General features: G+C 55.8%; 1 protein-coding gene across 4 annotated transcripts in view; it reads left to right on the top strand.

Moving 5' to 3' along the window:
- Nucleotides 1–15,005, top strand: part of ARHGAP23 (Rho GTPase activating protein 23) — a 78,266-nt gene extending 63,261 nt beyond the window's left edge. For all 4 annotated transcript variants that reach the window (XM_045069980.1, XM_045069979.1, XM_013062507.2 and 1 more), the window contains 4 exons: nucleotides 5,802–5,843; nucleotides 6,433–6,529; nucleotides 8,626–8,657; nucleotides 12,443–15,005. In XM_045069980.1, coding sequence (XP_044925915.1) covers nucleotides 5,802–5,843; nucleotides 6,433–6,529; nucleotides 8,626–8,657; nucleotides 12,443–13,510 — 1,239 coding nt within the window. In that variant the 3' untranslated portion in view covers nucleotides 13,511–15,005. The remainder of the gene's footprint in view (nucleotides 1–5,801; nucleotides 5,844–6,432; nucleotides 6,530–8,625; nucleotides 8,658–12,442) is intronic.
- The last annotated feature ends 313 nt before the right edge of the window (nucleotides 15,006–15,318 follow it).

The following is a 15,318-nucleotide window of genomic DNA, read 5'->3' as shown; positions in this document are numbered from 1 at the left end:
TGGAAAAGTTCAGCTCCCCGGCCCAACAGGTAGCCCCTGGAGCCTCCGTGAGTGTGTGCTTTGGGCCAGTGCCAGTGCAGAAGAGAGGGAGACAGGCCCCACGGTTCCTAGGGAAACCCTTGGAAGCCCAAGGCCTGTGGTCAGCTGGGGTGCCAGGAATAGCACTCTCTGGGAGAAAGGAGGCCCAATGTGTGTCCATTTACCTCCCCTACACCCCCAGGAGGGGGTCCCCCAGCCAATGGCAGCCCCTCCTTTGGGCGGGGTGGCTGGAGGAAGAACACATCTGTCTCTTTTGCAGTCCTCTTCCCAGCGTCCAGCCTCATGCCTGGCAACATAGTAAACACTCAGGGTCTGCTAAGCAAATGAATGAATGGGTTGCTTTTGAGGTCCTACTCTTCTGGGCTTTCGCACTCAGGGATTCGTTCCTGGGCCCTCCTGGAACTGGGGCCTCTCCATTCTCTGCCTCCTTGGCACTTGGACATAATCAGCCAGGACAGTTGTCAAGGGCATGAGCTCCCCTCCCCCACCCCGAGTCCCCTGGAGTCCACCCAGCCAAGTTTGCCGGTGTCTCTCTGGTCCAGAGCCAGCGTAGTCGTGAGGGCAGGCCGGATGGGACTTCGGCAGGGAGCACTCCAGCTCTGGCCCTGAGCCTGTGGCCAGTCAGTGGGTGGTTGAACATCGCGGGAGACATGACCTCCTGCTGGGTTTCCGGCCGCAGCTGTCACCTGGCCTCCCTACTGGGGGCTCCCGTCCCCTGTGAAACTCTTGGACAGCAGCACTGGAAGGGGCCGAGCCCCATCCTTGTGTGGCACAGTGCACAGAAACGGGTGTGGAGAGAGGCACTGACATGCCCGGGGTCACACAGCACGATCGTGGTAGAGTGGAGGTGCGCAGACCCAGGGGGTCACCTTCCCAGTGGCAAGTCGCCAGCCAACCCATGACCATGTTCACTAAGCCACCTGAAACACAAACAAAGACAATGTCGAAGCATTTGTTCCTTGATTCACCCAACAAATGTGATGATCCCTCCTGCACACTAGCTCCCACCTCAGCACTAGTGACCTTGGGAACCAGATCATTCTTTGTGGGGGGCTGTCCTGTGCATTGGAGGATGGTTAGCAACATCTCTGGCTGGATGCCAGGAGCACCCGTCTGGTTTGACAAATGCAAATGTCTGTGTTTGCCAGATGTCCCCTGGGGGGCCAGGGGCCCAACTCACCCTGGTTGAGAGGCCGTGAAGCAGGGCTGGAGGGCTCTGGTTCTGGGACCAGCCGGCTGAGTTCATCTCTGCCTCTGTTCCTTGCCTGCTGTGTGACCTCGAACAAGGGACTGACTCTCTCGTCTGCAAAGCAGGAGAGTGGTTGTGCTTACCTCACGAAGTAGTCGGGAGGCTTCCATGAGTTAATAGCTGTAAAGACCCCAGATGCCCCCTAGCAGCTAGGACTTGGTGTGTGGGTTCGAGATCGCCATGCTTGACCTCACGGGCTTTACTCCACGCTGGAGCCCGGTGCACCTGCTGGGACCAAGGGGATGGAAGCCAGGCCCTGCTCCGAAGGAGCGTTGCCCAGGGAAGATGTCATTCATTTTCTGGGCTATGGCCAGGGAAGCCCCATGGGAGGACCAGACCCCGCCCCAGGTGTGGGGCTGGGACCATGGCTGGGGGCTCCCTGCAGTGTCTTCAATGGCCTCAAGGAATTTAGCCAGGCAGGGACAGGAGAACTCATGGCAGGCAGAGGGAACTGAGTGTACACCAGCTGGCGGGCATTCTTCCAGAGAACTCTGGGATGCCTGGAAGCCTCCTTCATACCTCTGGCTTCCCACGGCACTTTTGGGCACCCGCAAACACTGGCTTCTCAGGGCTCCTTCTACTCAGCCTGTCCCTGGGGACTGCACCTTTTTGTAATTTCAGCTAATGTCTATTCTACACTAGTAGTGTGTAGTACTGAGCGCTTAACATACAGTGTTTCATTATTTTTTAAAAATTTGAATGGGGGGCCACCTGGGTGGCTCAGTCAGTTAAGTGTCTGCCTTGGGCTCAGGTTGTGATCTCGGTGAGGAGTCTGTTTCTCCCTCTCCCTCTTGTGCCTCTCCCCCTGCTTGTGTTCTCTCTCTCTCTGTCAAATAAATAAATACAATCTTAAAAAAAATAATTTAAAGGGACAGGGTTGCTTGGTGAAGGTCCAACTCTTAATTTCGGCTCAGGTCATGATCTCAGGGTCGTGATGGAGCGCGACGCTGGGCTGCACACCGGGTGCGGAATCTCCTTGACCTTCTCTCTCCCTCCCTGTCCCTCTGCCCAGCCCCTCTCCTGCTCACAAGGCATGTGCGCACGTGCTCGCTCTCTCTCTCAAGACATTTATTTTTAATGGAGTTCTAGTTGACATGTGACATTATGTTAGTTTCAGGTGTACAACATAATGATTCGATATTTGTATATATTGTAAAAGGATCAGCACTGTTAAGTCTAGTTACCACCCATCGCCATGAGTAGTTACAGTTGTTTTTCTTGTGATGAGAAAATTTTTTGAAGACTTATTTATTTATTTGAGAGGGAGAAAGTGAGAGAGAGCAGGGGGTGGGAGAGGGAGAGGGAGAGAGAATCTCAAGCAGACTCCCTGCTGAGCACAGGGCCTGACATGGGGCTCGATCCCAGGACACCGGCCGGGCTCATGACCAGAGCAGAAATCAAGAGTCAGACGCCTCACAGACTGAGCCACCCAGGCATCCCTTGTGATGAGAAGGTCTAAGATTTATTCTCTTAGTAACTTCCAAATAGACAAGATGGTGATATCAACTATAGTCATCACACTCTATATTACATCCCCATGACTTACCTGTTTTGTAGTTGGAGGTTTGTACCTTTTGACCCCTTCACCTCCTTGGTCCTCCCCCCATCAACTCCTGGCAACCACCGACCTGTTCTCTCTGCCTCTGAGCTTGGATTTTCTGTGTCTCTTTGTTTTAGAGTCCACGTGTAAGTGAGCGCATATGATGTTTGACTTTCTCGGTTTGACTTATTTCATTTAGCATAGTGCCCATGAGGTCTGCTCCTGTGGTCACAAAGGGCAAGATTTCTTTCTTTTTATGGCTGAGGGGTATTCCATTTTATAGACATACCATGTCTTCTTTAGCCATTCTTCCACTGATAGACACTTAGGTCACTTCCATATCTTGGCTATTGTAATAATGAGCTGCAGCGAACGTCAGGGTGCAGATATCTTTTCTTGTTGGTGTTTTGTTTGTTTTTTTCCCCTTCAGATAAATACCCAGAAGTGGAATTCCTGAATCATAGGGCAGTTCTATTTTTAACTTTTTGAGGAACCTCCATACTGGTTTCCACAGTGGCTGCACCATTTTACATTCCCACCAAGAGAGTGTGAGGGTTCCCTCTCTCCCCCACATCCTTGCCAACAGTTGGTATTTCTAGTCTTTTTTTTTTTTTTATAATAGCCATATGGGATTTCATGTTAATTCTCACCACAATTCTAGAAGTAGATAGTCCTATTATGCCCATTTTGCAGATAAGTAAATAGACTCAGAAAGGTCATTTACCTGAGGTGAACTTGAGCCTGAGACAACTGATTTTAGATTTTGTGTTATTCTTTTTAAAGATTTTATTTATTTATTTATTTATTTGAGAGACAGAGAACACGTTTGTGTGCACACACGTGTGAGGGGGAGGGGCAGAGGGAGAGAGAGAAGCAGACTCTCCATTGAGGAGGGAGCCCAATGCAGGGCTTGATCCTAGTACCTGAGCTGAAGGCAGGTTAATGCTTAACAGCCTGAGCCACCCACGCTCCCCAAGATCTTGCATGATATCTTATTTTCTCTTCTCTTTCCTACTTCTCTTCTGTACCACTTATTTGGGTTAATAATACACCTGACTTCAATTAATAACTGAGGTTCATTGCACACGGTCATTATCAACCTGCAAGTCTCCTGTCTCCCCTTCATTTCTACCCACTCTGCTGCACCATAGTGACCCACTCTAATAGGTTAATATGTGTCCTTCCAAACCACTTCTTTATGCTTATTTTATTTATTTTTAAACAAACAGTATTTTAAAAAAGATTTTATTTACTTATTTGACAGAGAAATAGTGAAAGAAGGAATACAAGCAGGGGTAGTGGGAGAGGGAGAAGCAGGCTTCCTGCTGAGCAGGGAGCCCGATGCAGGGCTCTATCCCAGAACCCTGAGATCATGACCTGAGCCGAAGGCAGAGGCTTAACCCACTGAGCCACCCGGTGCCCCAAACAAACAGTATTTCTTTTTAAAGTAATCTATCTGTCCAACGTGGGGCTTGAACTCACAATCCCAAGATCAAGAGTTGCACGCTCTACCAACTGAGCCAGCCAGGAACCCCAGATATTCTGCGTGTTTTAATTTCCAATCAGTGAGCTTAGCTCCTTTGCTTGATTCTAATTTCTGTACTGTCAGGGCTTAGCTCAACTGTCTTAAGTGTCATTTTCTGTTTACACCATTTTCATTTTATTTCTCTTCAGTCTGTCCTACCTTGCTTTGGATGAATTGATTTTTATTTTCCTGATAGGAAGATTACACAATTTATACAGCCCGTCCTGTGTTTGATCACACAATCATAACAGCCCATACTTATGTTCCTTTTCACTGACAATTTATAAAGCTCATCAATATTCGTTGTCTTCCTTCTAAAAGCCAACTACCTTTGTGTACTCTCCCCTGTCACTGGTGTCTCCCTCTGTGTCCAAAATCTGTTGCATTTTGGAGATACTTTGTTTGTTTGTATATGTGCATGAGTGTCCTTGCTTGGATCGACAATGGACTTTTCTATGCTATTATCCATCCTTCTCAGAGCTTGCTGCTTCAACCTGGAGTCATTTCTTTATGTGTTCATGTACACAATTAAGAGAGTCTTTGTGCGGTAAGCATTTTGATGTCTTAGAATAGCTGTAGGTCATGCTCAAAGTGAGAGTTTAGCAGGGTATAAAAATCTAGGTTCCAAATTCCTACATTCATAGTCCAGCGATACAGCGAAAATATTGTCTTCTTGGGTCTGCTGCTGCCGAAAGTTCTAGTTTACAGCTGACACTTGCTCATTTGCAAGCAGTCTATTTTTGTTTTTCAGAAAACTTTTAAGGTTTCATCTTCAAGATTCTCAAATTTCACAAAATACATATTTGAGAGTGGGATTTTTAGTTTATTGTCTATGCTGTTTGGCATTTATGCGAAAACGCTTGCCAGCCTACCCCTCAGGGAGCCTCCTAACACGTCCCTCCAGACACTTCTCTTTCCTGGGGGGAGGAGGGGATTCCCACCCCCCCCCACCTCCCGCAGTGTGGTGCCCAGCATTGGGGAGAGGTGCACAGCGCTGGTAGCCAGGAAGAGTCTTCTCCCTGCAGTGGCCCCAGCCAACACTAGATGGCGCTGCTGCCCCCCATACTTGGGAGCCAGCCGCAGTGATGTGCCCTGGACAGTGTCTAGCGACAGCTGGCCCCAAATCTCTCCCTGAGCCGGCTCTCTATCAATCTCAGCCCCCTCCCAGTCCAGGCTGCATTTCCCTCCCCACACTGGGGTCCAGCCTTTTCTCTCCCCCAGGGTTTCTCATAGTCTGTGGAGTTGGGTCCTGGGGTTCATCACCCTCCATTGAGGACTTCTAGTAACCAGGCAAGAATGAGGTTGTTGAAAAGAGGAGGGACCCTCGCCTTGGTGCCCTCTCTTGTCCCGCTCCACCTGACATCGAGCGGGGTCCTCTGGACTGTGCAGCTTGTCTTCCCTCAGCCCCTTTCCACACCTGAGTTCACTTCCTTTTGTCTCCTCTGCAGTCAGACTGGTTCTTCAGCGATGATGAGGACAAGGGAGAGAGAGTAAGTGATGTGGGGGCAGGGGTGGGTCTGGTCTGAGGTGGGCCCTCATCCCAGGCTGGGGGCCAGGAGAGGGCAGACAGCAAGACTCAAGCAGGGCAAGGTCCCTGTCCGTGGGGCTTCCCAGTCTGGTGGAGGAAACATTGACCCTCTCTTCAGGAGCCTCTAATCTAATGGGAGACACAGTCCTTGCCTTCATGAGCCCCGGGTCTGAGGGGGAGATATAAGCCTTACCCTAAGGAAACTGAGTCCAATAGCAAAAGTAAACCCTACCTTCCCATCTTACGTGGAAGATACAGATCTTAGGAAGGTCCAGTCCAATGGGGGAGACCCGGCTCCTGCCTTCAGCTGAGAGAGCAGCTCCAGCCTTTGGGGGTTTAATCAAGGTGTTGGAGAAGGCACAAAATAGCCTAGTGGGGGACATGTAGGAGCTGCCCTCAAGAGTGCCTGACGGATGAGAGAGCCAGCCGCTGCCCTGGTGAGCCCTGGTCTGATGGAGGAGTCACTGGCCCCGCCTTCAAGTTACCCCAGCTTGCGGGACCACAGTCCAGCCATCTGAGGGCATGCTGGCTGACCGTCCTCCTGTTTGCAGACTCCCGTGGATGACAAGGAGCCTCAGTCAGTGCCCAACATTGAGTACCTCCTGCCTAACATTGGCAGGACAGTGCCCCCTGGGGACCCAGGTTCAGGTGAGTGCAGGGGCTCGGGGAGGAGGGGGTGGAGGTGGACTCTGCATTCTCCAGGGTCCCAGACGCCTGGCCACATGCCCAGCTTCCCTGCTCTGCCCTAGCGGGGCCCTTGCGGGGCCCTTGCCTGCCCCTGCCCCCTGGAGACTGGACTGTGGCAGGACCATCTCCGCTCCAGGGAGGTGCGGCTTGCCCGTGCGCCCGCCTCCGGGTCTGCTCAGCTGCCCCCAGGGCTGGGTAGGGGCTGTGTTCGCCCCCCTTCACTGGTTTCCTTCCTGAGCTTTTTATTTCTCTGGGGCTGTGTCCTTCCGGGCATGTTCCTCTTTTTAATTTTTCTTCCTTTTCTCCTTGCACCCCTCCACGCTCCTCTCTCTTCTCCCCGTGCTCTCCTCCCGCCCCTGGACCCTGCCCCCTCTTCTCTCCTTCCCCTCCTCCAGCGGACCTGTTGGAGATTTAAAGGGTACAGTGTGGCATGGCGGCCTCGGTCACTAACAGTGGCGGGTGATTATAAGAAGGCTGGGCAGGCCCGAGGGGCAGGCAGAAAGGGTCCCGGACTGTGAACACATCGATGTGACATACCAGCTCCCCTCGCTTGTTAACAGCTTACCCCGGCCCTAACCCTCCCGGCTGAAGGCCCCTTCTCAGGAGGAAGAAGGCGTTTGTTGGAGGCAGATCCTATCCCCTTGCCGGGAAGTCTGAGCACCGCAGGTTCCCCCCCACAAGTCCCCAGACTCTGGCCTTCTCTCTGTGCTGAGCCTGACTACTTCAGGTTGTCCAGAGGAGGAGGCTTAGCTGGAAAGGGGACCCAGCCTGTCTAGACACAGGGGGTATCACCCCCCCCCAAGCCCCGCTATAGCCACAGCTCCTGCCTCAGTTGCCTCTGAGGGCTGGCTCTTCCTGTGTCTAAAACCAGAACCCCTGGTCACTCAGCCCCTATGTCCTGTTTCTGGGCGCTGAGCCCTGTAGCAGAGCAGCCCAAGCAGCCCCTTCTTGGCTTAAGGCACTAACTTGTCCCACCCCATGGGTGAGTCCCCCTTCGTATTTTGACGGCTCCTGTCTCTGACAGAGGCATTCCACAGCACCCCTAGTTCCCAGAGGCAGGCTGAGGAGGGAGGCAGAGGACAAGGTGGGTGGGGGTGGCAGAGAGGAGCCCCCCGTTTCTTCTAATCACCTGCTGCCGCACCCCTGCCCCGTGTGTCTCACTGTGTGGTCAGCCGTCTGCTCTTCTCACTGTGTGCAGGGGAGGGCTGGGGAGGAGGGCTCACTTGCTTGCCAGAGAGTGTGGATTAACCTGCCCACTGCCCCATCAGACCCCGGGAGGTCCTTAGATCAGCCTGGAGAAGACCCTGCCAGGACTGGTTTCTGGTTCCTTCTCTATCCCAGTGATGTTAAGGGAGGGGGACCCAAGACCCATGGATGTAACAGTTTCACTCTTCTTCGTAGCTCTGATCATTAACAGGGGCCTTGCCCCATCAGAGCAGACTGAGCTGGAGTCTGGAGCTGGAACCCAGCAAGGCCTTAAGCACCAGCCCGCTCTAGCTCCTGTGTCCCGCCCCCCAGCTGCCTACCCCTGTACCCCATCGCACACGGGGTCCGCCGTCTTCCTCCTGTCCTGGAGTCGGGGTGGGTGGAGATAGATGTAGGTCCCACCTGTCTGTGCACTGTGTGGTCTCCCATTTCTCCAGAGCATCTGTGACTTGCCGTGTTTCATTGTGGTTTCTGTGGATTGCGTCTGGTATTCGGTATTTTCTCTCCAATACTTCAGAGTAACAGGGACAGGAGGGGCGGGGAGAGGAACTAGACCCAAAGAAAAGTCCCCCCTCCCACCCCTTGCCCCTGACCCTGGCCAGTGAGAGTCTAGGGACTGGCAGCCTGATGTCACTTCCTGCCTCATTAGCCGCTGACATCATTAGCCGCTCCATCCCTGTCCCCACAGGAAATGACATCAGAAGCCCATCACACTCCCAGGACCCGGGGAGATCTCAGGTGTCTGAACTCCCCGGTGTCTGAAGCCTCGGAAGAGAGGGAGTTGTGTTCATGAGACAGCCTTCTCCTGCCCCAATTTAACTTTCATTTTTCTTTCTCGCTTTCCCCAACAGATTCCACCACCTGCAGTTCAGCCAAGTCCAAGGTGAGTGCCAAAGCCATTCCGAAGGCTCTATCCCTGTCCAGGCCAGCCCGCTCTTTGCTTTTGGTCAGGGAAGGGGAAGAAGTGCTTGTGGCCCCTGAGGAAGGTTGCTGGTCCCTGGGAAGGCAAGTGGGAAAGACTGTGTGTACGAGGTCAGTGGAGAAGCTGCTGACCTTGGCAGTGCTGCGGGAGGCATCTGGGGGAAGAGAAGGCTCTGGCTTGGGAGATAGGCGGCCGGGGGTGGGACGGGGGCAGGCAGTGCGCCCAGTGGTCAGAAGCACAGCAGTCCTGGGTCTGAGTCCTGGCTCCAGCATTCCGTAGCTTCGGGACATCAGGCAAGTTGCTTAATTTCTTTGTGACACTCACTTCCTCACCTGTAAATGAGGCCTGGTATTTATCCCCATTTATGGGGATATGGGAACCAGCAGATATGTCTGCTACAAGTAACTAGGTTTTTTGGAGAGCCCAAAGCAAGCAGAAGTAAGGAAATAATAAAGACAAGAGCCTCAATCAATGAAATTGGAAACAGTGGAGAAAAATCGATGAACCCAAAGCTGATTCTCCGAACCAGCCCTCACAGTCAGCTAGTCCTGCCTGCTCCAGAGCCCGGCCTCTGACACAGAGCCCGTGAGGCCAGCACAGCTGTCCAGCTGTTAGAGTAGAGCTGGATGGCCAAGGGGGTTGTCTTAGCGTGGGCTGCCATGACAAAATGCCACATATGCCACATATGGGGTGGCTTACAAAACAGACATCTCTTTCGTCACAGTTCTTAAGGCTAGATGTCTAAGATCAAGGTTCAGCATGGTCAGTTTCTGCTGTGAGCTCTCTTCCTGTCTTGTGGATGGCCGCTTTCTCGCTGTGTCCTCACAGAGCAGAGAGAAAGCAATCGCACATGCTCCCTGGCGTCTCCTTGTGTCACAGAACTAATGCTGCCATCAGGGCGTGACTGCCTTCCCTCCCAAAGGCCGGGTCTCCAAATACACTAGGGGTCGGGGCTTGCTTTGGCAGATGGATTCGGGGAGGGGGACACAATTCTGTCCGCAGTAGTGGGTGAAATCACTAAACTTTGGTGATCAAACCAGACTCATTTTGGTCTGGGTCTCTAAGCACTGGCCAGGTCCCAGTGAGCCCAGGGTGCCCAACACCAAGCAGGTGCTCATTACGTATCAGATGAATGTACTAGGTGGCGGGGAGCCTGGGGGGCCCAGCTGGTTAAGTGTCCAACTCTTGATTTCGGCTCAGGGAAATTCTTGATTTCCCTGACTTTTGATTTCCTTGACTTTTCTGTACGTGCCCTGACCTCTGCCTTCCTGGAAGGGACCATTGCGACCTCACTGCTTCTGTAGCTAGCAGGGAGAGAGGATATTTGATCAGGTGGTCCTAGTGTCCTCTCAAGTCTCTCCGAGAGAGAGGTCTGAGTCTCTCGGGGTCATAAGATAGAGCCACATGGCGGGCTCTGCACTGGGCATGGAACCTGCTTGGGGGTCTCTCTCTCCCTCTGCCCTGCTTGCATGCTCTCTTGCTCTCTCAAATAAACAAACAAACAAACAAAAAAGAAAGAAAGAGAAAAAGAAGAATGTCCTGGACAGAAAGAAAGAAGGCTGCTTTAGTCTAGGACAGAGGCCCCTGCAGCCTCTCCACAGAACTTCTGACTGCACACCTGTGGGGCACTCACCGGGTCAGAAGACTGTGTAATGGGGAGCAGGTTCATTACGGTGACCCAAACCCAGCTCCATGTTACTTCCACCCATTTTCCCCTGCTCGCCTCCTGGCTTCCCAGGGCTGACCTCTTGACTTTTCTGTACGTGCCCTGACCTCTGCCTTCCTGGAAGGGACCATTGCGACCTCACTGCTTCTGCAGCTAGCAGGGAGAGAGGATATTTGATCAGGTGGTCCTAGTGTCCTCTCAAGTCTCTCCGAGAGCATTGGCCAGTCGAAGTGGCACTGGCCACAGCCAGGGAGCCCCGTGCCTCTGAATCCCGACTGCCTGGCATGTGTTGGCTTTCTCAGAACCAGCTGATGTGAGAGAGAGCACGTAGGTTGCGGGGGGCCACGCGAGGCATCTCTGGGTCTCCATTCAGTATTAGGCTGTGCGTGAAGCAGGCGGTGGCTTTGGAGGAGGGAGTCACAGGGCAGGCCATTCCAGCCCAGCAGGGGGAGCAGTTCTAGCCTCTGGGTCTGCAGGGCCTCCAGTGTCCAAGGGACTGCCTTCATCCCTTTTGTCAGTTTACTTGACATTTACTGAACGCCTGCTATGTGCCAGGTATGGCGCTAGGGGTCAGGGATGCAAACAGAAATAAGCCACAGACCTTACTCTCAAGGAACTCAGGGTTTGATGCAGACGATGTGGAAACAGACCCATCCTGATGGGAGAAGAGCAGGTGCAGCTGTGTTTTCAAAGGACAAGGCGAGGGCTTCGAGGTGGCCACATGGAGGACTTAGAGCTCACCCAGCAAGTAGGGTGGGCTGGGGGGGGGGGACAGCGACTAAGGGCTGCCAGTGTTAAAATGCAGGGGGGTCTGGCAGGTGGGCATCGCCCAAGTGAAGGCTGTGTTGGGGTTGGGGTTGGGGTTGGGTTAGGGAAGGCCCTAGGCTGGGGAAGTTGGGACCAGATTATGAAGGGCCCTGTGTCTGGGCTTCATTCTGGTGGGGGTGAAGGGGCCCTGCAGAGTGTGGAGGTGATCAGACTCCCGTCTAGTCTTAGAAGGGCTGATTGCTCTAGAGGAGGAGGGACTGGGGTAAGGGAAGGGTGGAGGCGGGGAATCCTATCAGGAAGAGGGCAGAAAGGTCCAGAGAAGGCAGAGTGAGGGCCTGGAAAGAGAACGGTGAGGATGGGCTGGGTTTGGGAGTCACTTCGGGAGAATCAAGAAGAAGCAGGGGAGAGGCAGGAGGCAGAGAATCCCCTCAAGGTGGGGAACATGAACGCAGGTGGCTTGGGGCCAGGTGTAGGGAGCATAGTTCAGTTGGAGATAGGAGAGTTTCCGGTGCTTGCAGACACTTTGCTGGAGACGGATTTGCCATTGGAAGAAGAGTTTTGGGGTTCAAGGGAGAGTTGGGTGTTGGCCAGTGACGGGCAGCATGGGATCTGCTGGGGCACCATGGAAGGCTAGGACCAGAAAACACCCACAGGACTTAGCAGCGAGAACGGGCAGGAAGTCGGCCAGTGTGGGGTTGGGAATCACTGTTCTGGAGCAAAGTCGTGTGGCCACTCCTGGCGGCAGAGCTGGTGGTTGGATTGATGTAGGGCTGCGGGTTGTGGGTGGCACGCTGATGGACTGTCTGAAATGCCAGCCCGTGGGCAGCCGTGGGAAAGGGAAGTGAACTTGGGCGGATTGCCCTGGAGAGGCCCATACATACGGGAGTAGGTGCAAAGGCAGATTTCCCAAGTGGGAGTGAGTGGCGATGAAGGGGGTAGAAGCTGCGGTCGGAGGGAGGTGCCAGCCAGGGTCTGGGGATTATCACCCAGGACAGTCTCTGTGAAATGGGTTCAAACTGTCAAGTGTATTCCCTCTCGAGAGGCTATTATCTCCAGAGCCGCGTCCACAAGGATTTCTCTAGCGCTGGGCATGGGGAACGGAGTGGAAGGTGGGCGGAGGTGAGGGACAGGCTCCCAGCTCACAGGAAAGAGCGGAGAGTCTGGACTGAAGCCAGAGCTCCCGAGTGGGTAGTGACGCTGCTGCCCACACAGCCGTCTGGGGAGACCGGTCCGGAGGCCGTCGGGGGAGGGGGCGCGGGGCTGGACCCCGGTGCCGGGGCACCTCCTGCATTCTGGCCTGTCTCCTGCGCAGGGCTCGTGGGCCCCCAAGAAGGAGCCGTACGCCCGGGAGATGCTGGCGATCTCCTTCATCTCGGCGGTCAACCGCAAGCGGAAGAAACGGCGGGAGGCGCGGGGGCTGGGCAGCAGCACCGACGACGACTCGGAGCAGGAGGTGCACAAGCCCGAGGCGCCGGCGCCGGGGGCGCGGGACCAGCCCGAGGGACCGCTGCCTGGCGCCGCCGACGCCCCCGCCGCCCCCGAGGCCCCCGGCCGCCTCAGCCCCCCGGCGGCGCCGGACGATCGGCCGGCCGCGGACACGCGCTCCATCGTCTCGGGCTATTCCACCCTGTCCACCATGGACCGCAGCGTGTGCTCGGGCGCCGGGGGCCGGCGGCCGGGCGCGGGGGACGAGGCGGACGATGAGCGCAGCGAGCTGAGCCACGTGGAGACGGACACGGAGGCCGGCGCGGGGCCCGGGGGGCGCCCGGCGCGCCGGCCGTCCTTCAGCTCGCACCGCCTCATGCCCTGCGACACGCTGGCGCGCCGCCGCCTGGCCCGAGGCCGCCCGGATGGCGAGGGCTCGGGCGGGGACACGGGCGCGAGCGCGGGGCGCGGCGGGATGCGCGCCGCGGAGCCTCCGGGTTCGGCCTCGTCCAGCAGCCAGGAGTCGCTGCGCCCCCCGGCGGCCGCGGCGGTGGCGGCGCTGGGCTCGCGGCCGTCGCGCATCGAAGCGCTGCGGCTGCGCCTCCGTGGCACTGCCGACGACATGCTGGCCGTGCGGTTGCGGCGACCGCTGTCGCCCGAGACGCGGCGGCGCCGGAGCAGCTGGCGGCGCCACACGGTGGTGGTGCAGAGTCCGCTGACCGACCTCAACTTCAACGAGTGGAAGGAACTGGGCAGCGGCGGCGGCGGCGGCCCCCCGGAGCCCGCGGGCCCTCGGGCACACAGCGACAACAAGGACTCAGGCCTCAGCAGTCTGGAGTCCACCAAGGCGCGGGCCCCGTCGTCCGCGGCCTCGCTGCCGCCCGGGGACCCGGGGGCCCTGCAGAGCCAGCCCTTGCGCCGCTCGGCCGCCTCGCGCCTCCATCAGTGTCTGTGACCAGCCCCCCTCCCCCCACCCGGTTCCCCTCCCCCAGCCTTCTCTGGCTTGCGCCTCTTCTTTCGTCCCCCCCACCCCCCCCCCCCCCCCCCCCCCGCTGCGTCTGGCGCTGCAGGCCGCGTCTGTCTAGTTTGTGTGCGGGGATCGGGAGGAGGTGGGCCGGCTAGAAGGCCTGGCTGAGCGAGGCGAAGGCGGGAGGGGATCCTGGAGGTAAGGGGAGGGGGACACTGGAGGGGACAGGCTGCTGGGGGCTCGGCGACAGAGTGGGCCCTTCTGCGTCTGCACTTAGAGACCCTTGTTGGCCATGGGACGCGGATAGGGAACCGCCAAGTCTCAGACTAAAGGAAAGAGGCGGGGTGATGCTGGCTCCTTTCCTCTGCCCCTGCCGTTAGCTCCTAGCTCCTCGCTGAGGGAAGGGAGTGTATATCTGTCCGGGGAGAGGAGATGGAGGGTGTCCACGGGGGGAGGGAGAGCCTTTGTGGCAGTGCGCTAGTCACCGTCAGGAGGTGTTTTGGTAGCAACTTCTGCCACTCCTGCCCCCTTTATTCCCCCACTGGCCACACCGCACACATCACAGCGGGGCTCCCTACCTTTGCTGCCTGGGGGATCCTGCCCTCTGCTGTTTGTCAGAGCCGGGGAAGGAAGTCAGGGCCACTCCACAGAGGCAGGATTGAGACTCTTCCCAGGCGTACTCCCCTCACCAGCTTTTTGCCAACCTGGAAACCACCCTCACTAAGCGTATTGACCATGGGGAGCTAGCTGCCAGCGCCCCCCCCCCCCCCAGCCTCCCTTGCCTGCCTTGTCCTTCTTCCAGCGGTGCCTGCTTCTTCCACAACTCAGGCACACAGACCCCACCTTCTTCCCTGGAGGAGGCGTAGGAAACCTCCCTGGTGTCTCACTCGCTCTCTTTCTCTCTCTCATTCTCCCTCCCTCCCTCTTTCTCACACACCACACACACATACACACCACACACACACACACACACACACACACACACACTGATTTATGGGATCTGAGCTGGGCTGTTCCTTCAGGATGGGCAGGACCCAGCCCCCTCTTCTCCCCACACTCCACACTCTGTAAATAGACCTCAGACCACCAGGCCTCCCCACACAGGCCCTCACTTATTCCAGGGAAGCCTGGGCGGGGTTGTGAACCCCATTGCCACGTCTGTCGGTCCTCTTGTTTTATGCAAAGATTTGCTGTAAAGTAGATTTCTCTCTCCTCCCCCCCTCATCCTTTTATTGTAAATATTGTCTTTAAATGTGTAACATATTATAAAGAATTTATAAGGATTTTTAAAGATGTTTTGCTCATTTAAAAAAGTGTTGTAACAGTGTTGGATAAGCCTCTGGCCCCACGTACGCATGTCTCCTTTCACTGTGTCCTTGACACACCTCTCTAGGCGACAACTAAGATTTCCTGCTTCTGAAAAGTCCTGTCTTAAAAGTATAGTCTCTATCTTGGAAATAAATGGCCTTCCTTGAGGCACGAATCAGCTGTGTGGCTTGTTTTGGAAGGAAGGAAGGGGGAAGCGCGGGGGATGGGGCTGGACTGGGGGCACCTATGCCTCCTGCTGGCTCTGTGGGTATCTTTGACATGGGAGCAAAATACAAGCCCGAAGGGTGGCTGACGGTCATTGCTGCAAGAGGTTTCCATGTGCTTTCTGGACTTCTCCAGAGGCAAGGTAGATGCACAGCATCTTCCTTCTCAAGACCTTCAGAATGGTCCAGAGCTGCTGCCCAGCAGACAGGAAGCTTGGGCAAGACCCCGGCCACTGATAGGCCCATCCCGACCCCGGGCATCAC

Source organism: Mustela putorius, unplaced genomic scaffold, assembly GCF_011764305.1.
Source record: "Mustela putorius furo isolate JIRA1106 unplaced genomic scaffold, ASM1176430v1.1 tig00003962_pilon_pilon_pilon, whole genome shotgun sequence".
In the NCBI taxonomy this organism is placed as follows: Eukaryota; Metazoa; Chordata; class Mammalia; order Carnivora; family Mustelidae; genus Mustela; species Mustela putorius.
The sequence above is the reverse complement of the archived record's forward strand: the minus strand, read 5'-3'. Positions and strand labels throughout refer to the sequence as shown.